This window comes from Sceloporus undulatus, chromosome 6 (genome assembly GCF_019175285.1).
Source record: "Sceloporus undulatus isolate JIND9_A2432 ecotype Alabama chromosome 6, SceUnd_v1.1, whole genome shotgun sequence".
NCBI lineage: Eukaryota > Metazoa > Chordata > Lepidosauria > Squamata > Phrynosomatidae > Sceloporus > Sceloporus undulatus.
The window spans coordinates 99,743,143-99,751,373 of NC_056527.1; the positions used below are offsets into that span (position 1 = coordinate 99,743,143).

Here is an 8,231-nt window from a genome sequence, read left to right on the forward strand (position 1 = left end):
TAATAATAATAATAATAATACACTGGACTTAATTTTTTATGTGTGTTAGCTGATAGAAATAAGTTGGGCATTACAGTATGGAGAGAGTGGGGGAGAGAGAGAGAATTAGAGTTTGGGAAAGTTTTGGACTACAGCTCTTATATTCCTATAACCCCACCCCACCCCCCAGGTAAGGGAGCTGTAGTCCAAAAAAGCAATATTTCCAAGTTCTAACAGAAAAGGATCAATACAACTGTATAAATATTTATAGTCCCTTCATAGAGCTGTCTCTGAGGACTAGTATCACACCTCACTCTGTGTGTGTGTGTGTGTGTGTGTGTGTTTCCTCAGCTACACAAAGCGCTTCTTCAACAGATCATTTTGGATGGAATGCAACACATTAAGGAGCTGAAATGGAAAACTGACTCCAGCTTGTGTTTACTATATTCTCATAAAGTATACCTTTCCCCTCCTTTGTGTTACAGTTTCTGTTTTAGTGCTGACAAATTTGAATCCAGTCATTTGCAAAAACAACAACACAGAATTTCAGCATCTCACTGTCAATATGTATGTACTAGTTTGCCTTTATTTATTGTGATCTAAGATGGGCCCAAAAAGCACCAGGGAAGCTGGGCCACAGAAATCCACTGAGAGACCTTGGGCAAGTCATGCTCTCTCAGCTTTAAAGGAAAGCAATGGCAAACTCCCTCTGAACAAATCTTGCCAAGAAAATCCTGTGATAGGTTTGCCTTAGGATTCACATAAGTCAGCAATGACTTGAAGGCACACAACAACAGCAACAGGAAAAGGGTTTGGGAACCAGAGTGGTATAGTGGTTTGAGCATTGGACTAGAACTCTGGAGATCAAGGTTGATTTCCCCACTTGGTCATGGAAACCCACCGAGTGAGCTTGAGTGAATCACACACTCTTGGCCCCAGAGGATCTCTTATGGCCTTAAGGTTGCCATAAGTTAGAAGCTACGGGAATGCCAACAATAACAAAACTAGACCTATGCTAGAGGTAAATTCAATTGCACTCCTGCTGTTTAACTGCTCATCTGAGAACTGAGACAAGAAACTCATCCAGAATATCAAATTTCAAATGGAAATCCACACCCTCATTTGGAATGGGAGGGCTCTGCCCTGTGTGAGAGAGGAAACATTTTCACTTTTTCATTCTTTACCTGTGGGGAGAACAGTAAATATATTTCCCAATATAGAAGACAAGAAGAATTTTGACAGCTATTTACATCCTTACTATAAAGTGATGATGGCTAAAGATCAGTAAGTTGAGAGTCAACCTTGGGGAGGGGGGAGGAAACTCCATAGAAGGATGCATACCTTCTGGGATCATGGAAACCCACTGGGTGATTCAGGGAAAGATGTGTGCTTTCTGGGGTTACCAAGGATTCATGGGGTCTGCTCTTTTCTTCCTTCCCAGAATATGATGTGGGCATGGGAAGAAGAGGGGAAAGAAAGGAATACATGTATGTAATTGGCTAAAATTTATGAAAAAGCATATGATAATGCATTTGCTAGACTTTAAGGTGCCACAAGATTATTTGCTGTTTTTCTATTAAGAAGGTATCTAATAAATGGAAATATTGTTATCTGAGCACTGAGAACAGTTACAGAAAACACATCATAAAGAGGCGTGGTGATTTGCTATGCATGACACATAATGTTCACCTTTCATGCCAACTGGCCCACATTGTAAAGCCTCTGATCAAACTTTTTTATTTTAAATTTGTCTTTTTCTGAAATTTTCAGGGGCCTTTCCATTTCCACTGGTTTTGTTTTTTGTTAATTCTTGAAATGATTAATTTCCAACTATTGTAGTTCCAAGAAAGAAAGCCCTCCCAGTGAATAAAGATAAATTCCATACAAAAATATTTTAATGACATAAAAATATATTCCAATCATGATACAGTTTCATATATATCACATGCATTTTCTCATGAAGTTCAAAAAGGAAAACATGAGTGTTCTTATTAGTCTTCAAAACAGTTACTTCCCAGATGAAGGCTTGCTTAGCTATATAAATGACTGTGGTTCAAGAAGATTAGAAAGCTGGGCCAAAGCTAAAAAAAATGAATTTCAACACAGAGAAATGTAAGGTACTGCAATTAGGGCAGAAAAATGAAATGCATAGATATAGGATGGGGGACACCTGGCGTAATGAGGCTGTGTGTGAAAGTGATGTAGGAGTCCTAATAGATCACAAGTTGAACATGAGTCAACAGTGTGATGCAGCAGCTAAAAAGTCCAATGCAATTTTAAGCTGTATAGTGTCTAGATCAAGGGAAGTAATAGTGCCACTCTATTCTGCTTTGGTCATGCCTCACCTGGAATACTGTGTCCAGTTTTGGGCACCACAATTCAAAAAGGATGATGGCAAGTTGAAGGTGTCCAGAAGAGGGTGGCCAAAATGGTGAAGGGTCTGGAAACTATCCCTGATGAGGAAAGACTAAGGGAGCTGGGTATGTTAAGCCTGGAGAAGAGACAGTTAAGAGGTGATAAGATAACCCTGTTTAGGTATTTGAAGGGGTTTCACATTGAGGATGAAGTAAGCTTGTTTTCTGTTGCTCCAGAGACTAGAACACGAAACAATGGATACAACCTACAGGGCAAAGGGATGGACTAAATGACTCTTATGTTCTCTTCCAACTCTTATGATTCTATGATAATGTCTTCTTGTCCTTACAATATAATTAAGTTCCAGTAAATGGTTTCAAAGCAAAAGCCTAATTAACTTAGATATAAGCTGCACATTTAGCAACTGTTTTCCTCAGGGCTTCCCTCACCTCTTGATTCCTCAGGCTATATATAAGAGGGTTGACCAGAGGTGTCAGAATGGTATAAAAGACGGAGAGGACTTTATTCAGCTGTCTTAGATCATCAGTGTCCGGCAGAATGTATACAGTGATAATGGTTGTATAGTAAATTGTCACCACAATGAGATGAGAGGAGCATGTAGAGAAGGCTTTTTTCCGCCCTGTGATGGATGGGATTCTAAGTATGGCTATAATGATGTATGCATATGATGCCATGGTAAATGTGAGTTGTGGCACAGTGCTGATGAAAGCAAGAACAGCTAATACAAGTTTCACTTGATGTGTATTATTGCAGGCCAGGTTTATTACTGGAATGAAATCACAGAAGAAATGTTCAATAACATTGTGGCCACAGAAACTTAATTGCAATATTAAAAAGAGCAGTATCATGTCTATCACAAAACTACATATCCAAGAGCCAGTGATAAGTTGGAAGGAAACCTTGTAATTCATCAGGATGGAGTAATGCAGAGGTTTACATACTGCCAAATAGCGATCATAAGACATTGCTGCCAAGAGATAACATTCTGCTGTTATAAAAAAGCAAAAACCCCACAATTGCATAATACAGTCATTAACAGAAATATGCTTGTCATCTGTTACAAACCCGTTCAGCATTCTGGGGAGGATGGTTGAACTGTAACAGATCTCCAAGCAAGACAAATTTCCAAGGAAGAAATACATAGGGGTATGTAGACGCTGATCAGTAACTACTAGTATTACAATGACAGCATTCCCAGTGAGAGTCAAGATGTAGATTATTAGAAATGCCACGAAGAGAAGAATCTGTAGTTCCTGAGCATCTCCAAAGCCAAGAAGAATGAATTCTGTAACAATGGTTTCATTTCTCATCTCCATTTGTAAAAAGCTTTTTAATAATCTGTTGAGATAGAATTTTAGCGAATTATTTTACCCTTTTTAAAACATTTTTTGTTCAAAAAGCATGATTCTCAGACTCAGGCTTTTGCATGTGCTTTAGAAAATAGATGGTTATTTGTTTGCTTCCATCTGAAAACTAGGTATGACTTATGTCTCTCACTCTTGTACCAAATAGAAGTCCGATGGCCCATTCCACAGGCTTAGCTATGCCACACTGCATAGTTGGGGTGTATCTACACTGTAGAAATAATGTGGTTTGACACTACTTTAACAGCCATGGCTCCATCCTACAGAATTCTGGGTTTTCTGGTTTTGTGAGGCAACACTCTTGGGCAGAGAAAGCTAAAGACCTTGTAAAACTACAAATCCCAAGATTCTATAGGGTGAATCTACAGATATAAAGTGATGACAAATTGCAGTATTTCTACAGCGTAGATGTATCCTAAGTGACAGCCAGAATCCAAAGGAGATGTGTGCAGTGGCCATGAAGGAATTAAAACATTGAAGTCATAGAGTTCTTGGAGCCAGCCAATTGTGTCTGCCTTTCCACTTCACTGCTGCATGTCCCTGGAGAAAATGCAGCCATCAATATATTGTGCAAACAGGATTCCAGCCATTATGTGGAATTAGGTCTAAGCATTATATTTTCCAAACTTACAGTAACCAGTATTATGTTAAACATACATAATGTAACATCTATGGCCAGAATCTTCTTTCGTATGTGTGTGCATGCATGTACATTTAGCTACACAGCAGAGGCACTAAGAAACCCAGTTAGTGAATTGCTAAGATGCATAACAGGATGCCAGTAAGCGTGTCCTAATGAACATTGTGCCCTACCCATGTGCATCAGTACTCCCTAACTGGTCTCCTTATATACAATGGGACCAATGCACATTGATCTTATTGGGCCTGAGTCCCATTATGTATCAGTGACTTTGCTGGCTACCCTGCATTGTAACATAACAGCAGCCCATGACAAAGGCAGAAACAGAAGTATTTAGTTTATAAATTTATATATTTCTGTTTGCTACTCAATCCAATAAATAAAAATTGCAAACAATTTTCTGAAACCACATCAGAAGTTCTATTTGCTTTTAAACCACATCCATAAAGATGTATTGTATGTATGTTCCATTTCTTATTTTGATAGACAGCTCTCCTGTTGACATGGACTATTTGTACAACAACTAAAATATTGGGGGGAAATATTTTAAGATACTTTACATTCTTGCTCTATGAGCTGTTTTGATTTCATTTATAATTTGAATCTCATGCTTTTTATAGGTTGTTATTATTATTACTTTTCATTACACCAATAATATGTGTACATTCTTCTGGCTATTCCAGATGAAACATTTATAGGCCCTTATTACAAGCAGCAGGAGCCCTTGTGGTGCAGTGGTTAAATGTTGGTACTGGAACTATTCGCAACCACAAGGCTGTGAGTTTGATCCTTGGCAGGGCTTCAGAGTCCACTCAGCCTTGCATCCTTTCGTAGATCACTAAAATGAGTACCCAGCTTGTTGGGGGCAATTAGCTTACATATTGTAAACTGCTTAGGGAGTGCTTAAGTGCACTGATAAGTGGTATAGAAATGTATTTGCTATTACTATAAAGCTTTAAGAGTTTTTGTGAGTAGATTATGAAGACAGTTGAAAAGGGAAAAGGGAATTGCCAAAAGCATCTCTTTTAGTAAGAAAGAAAACACACTGTTAAGTATCCTGGTGCCAGGCTGCTGTAAGATGTACCAGTATATACTAACAGAAACTTAAACCTGATTCATTAGCAAATCAGCACTTAAAGAGTTTCTTCAGCAAAGATATTGCATATTGTAAAGAGAATTGGATCTGCAACTATAGTGAACTGAAATATTCAATACTAGTTTCAAGATTTGGACCAAGTTTAAGAGCAGCCTAACATAGATAATAGTTCAGTAACCCAGTGCTGAGATTACAGGCATCTGTATAACCATATTATCATGTTGTTTTACTGGGAATTTCTCACTGTGGGATTCCTAAACTGCTGTCTTCGGCTGCATCTACATGGCAGAAATAATCCAGTTTCACACTACTTTAACTGCCATAGCTTAAGATAATGGGATTCAGGGAAGTGTAGTTTGTTGGAACTGACAGAGAAGGCTTAATGTCTTGCAAAACTACATATCCAAGAATTCCATAGCATTGAGCCATGGGAGTTTAAAAGGTGTGAAACTGGATTATTTCTGCAGTGCAAATGCAGCCTTCAGCAGCAGCTCATGACTGAAAAAACAGGAGTTGTCAGATCCTGCCATGACAGGATGAGCATTCCTCACCCACTATTATGAGCATGAACCAATGATGTTCCTGATCCACCCAATCATTCTTTCTTCATACTCAGGAATCCAGCTGTTTCCAACTGAAAGCATATCTGGAAAATAATTTCACCTCTCTATATGAACTGAACCTACTAATCCTGAAATTTTTCCCCCACTCCATTTTGAATTACTCTGCTTATATAATACTCATAAAGATTTGAACAAATCAAGAAATCAAGATATTACACTTTCTAACTTCCCGTCTACATCTTAAATATAGTTTTGCCCCAGAAGATTAGGGAGAACTGAAAGTATTCCAGTCTAATATCATTGTGTTTGTGCAATAAAAGCTTCATTGGTGTGATTCCAACAAAGCATTTCTCTATCAATTAGCTCATAAATATGTATCAGTCACTAACGATTGTAGAGAGTGGATTCCCAATAATCATCCTACACTGAAAGTCTACAAACCTGGATCACAAATCAGAATTTTCAGACTTAAAAACCAAGAGAACCTCATACATGTTAAAATATAAACATAACTAGGTTTAGAGGATACACAAGAACACAAACTCTTATACCTGGAATAGTTTTTTTTTATAGAAAAAAAATTGTGACTATCATAGCTGACCACATTAGAGTACTGAAGTTATCAAACAATCTACCAGTTTCTGCATTAAAATTCAAGGGCACCCGTCTTATTATCTAGTCGCTATGGTAGTTAAGGTTTTACATGTGAATGCAGGAACTAATAAGGTACAGGCTGAGTAGCTCTTATCCAAAATGCCTGGGATAAGAAGTATTTTGGATTTTAGATTTTTTTCAGTTTTTGGAATATTTGTATATGCATAGTAAGATATCTTGGTTATGGGATCCAAGTCCAAACACAAAATTAAATTATGTTTCATATACACCTTGTACACATACACTGAAAGCAATTTTATACATAATATTTTCAATAGTTTTGTGCATGAAACAAAATTTGTCTACATTGAACCATCAGAAAGCAAAGTTGCCACTATCTCAGCCACCCATGTAGACTACTTTGGATTTTGGAACATTTCAGATTTTGAATTTCTGGAGAAGGGTTACTCAGCCTACTACCTTAAATTTCAGGCAGTAGAAAAATGTGAAATTCTCACCTCCAATCTCTGTAGAAAGGATCCTCCTAAAATGAAGAACATGCTTCTTTTTGTACTATCACAGTCATAACTGAGATGAAAGACAATTTGAATGATGGTAATTTGAAGGATGAATTCTTTGTTATTGTCCACATTTCATATTTGAACTGTAATTATGTAGAAAGAAAATAAAAAATAACTCCCATACTTAATTAACCTCTTGGGATATGCTTGAATTTGAAAAACTTCACTGAATATCCTTTGAGGAATGTCTCCTCTCATATGAATCCCAAGAAATATCAAGGGGAATTTGATAAGCTCAATAAACTTTCTTGAGAAAGTTTCTTCGGAGAGCACCTTGGTGTCTCTAGGTGCTGATGATACTGAGCTCTCTCTGTTGGAACTGTGTTGTAAGTGATTGACTGACACCTGCCTTCAGTGCCTGGAAAGTAATGATGGATGTGGACCAATAAGTTCAGAGTGAATCTTGAAAAAAGTGGAAATTCCACTTTGGATGGAATGCACTTCTTGTATCCAAGAAGTAAGACGTTATCAGTTCTGGACAGAGTTGTACTGATAGTGATGGACCATGCTCAGAGCCTTGGGGTACTGCTTCAATTATTTTGCCATGACTAGGGGGAAAAAATCTTTACCAACTTTTATTACTGTAACAGAGCACCAGGTTACTTTTTCTTACTCTGGAGCATCTTTCTTGTTTATAATGGTCACTTCTAGTGTTCTCTGTCTACAAAACAGAGAGCCCAAACAGACAGGCCAAAATAAAGCTGCTTCAGGTCACTTTGGAAGTATACTGTTTAAATGATGCATGCGTCCTAAGAGGCCAGAAGCTGCACCAAAGTTTTGCTCCAGGCCTTAGGACTGGCCTCTTCTGGCCTCTTAGAATGCATTAATTGTTTAAACAGCATACCTCCAAAGCGACCAGAAGCAGCTTTATTTTGGCCTGTCTGTTCAGGCCCAAAGTGATCCTTGATATGTCTGTCCTTAAGACCTTGGGAGCAATCCACATGACTTTGTACAGTTGTTATTATTATTATTATTATTATTATTATTATTAATGAAGGTATTAACAGACTCTCTGGGGTCTTCTATTTTTCAGCCCAG

General features: G+C 37.8%; 1 protein-coding gene across 1 annotated transcript; it reads right to left on the reverse strand.

Annotated features, from left to right (window-relative positions):
- Nucleotides 1–2,732: 2,732 nt before the first annotated feature.
- On the reverse strand, nucleotides 2,733–3,671 carry LOC121935457 (olfactory receptor 1009-like). Its single transcript, XM_042477005.1, has one exon. The coding sequence runs from the start codon at nucleotides 3,669–3,671 to the stop codon at nucleotides 2,733–2,735; it is 939 nt and encodes a 312-aa protein (XP_042332939.1).
- Nucleotides 3,672–8,231: the final 4,560 nt, after the last annotated feature.

Bases quoted from the DNA above. Each gene is read 5' to 3' on its own strand.
- LOC121935457 (XM_042477005.1), bottom strand. From the start codon at position 3,671: ATGGAGATGAGAAATGAAACCATTGTTACAGAATTCATTCTTCTTGGC.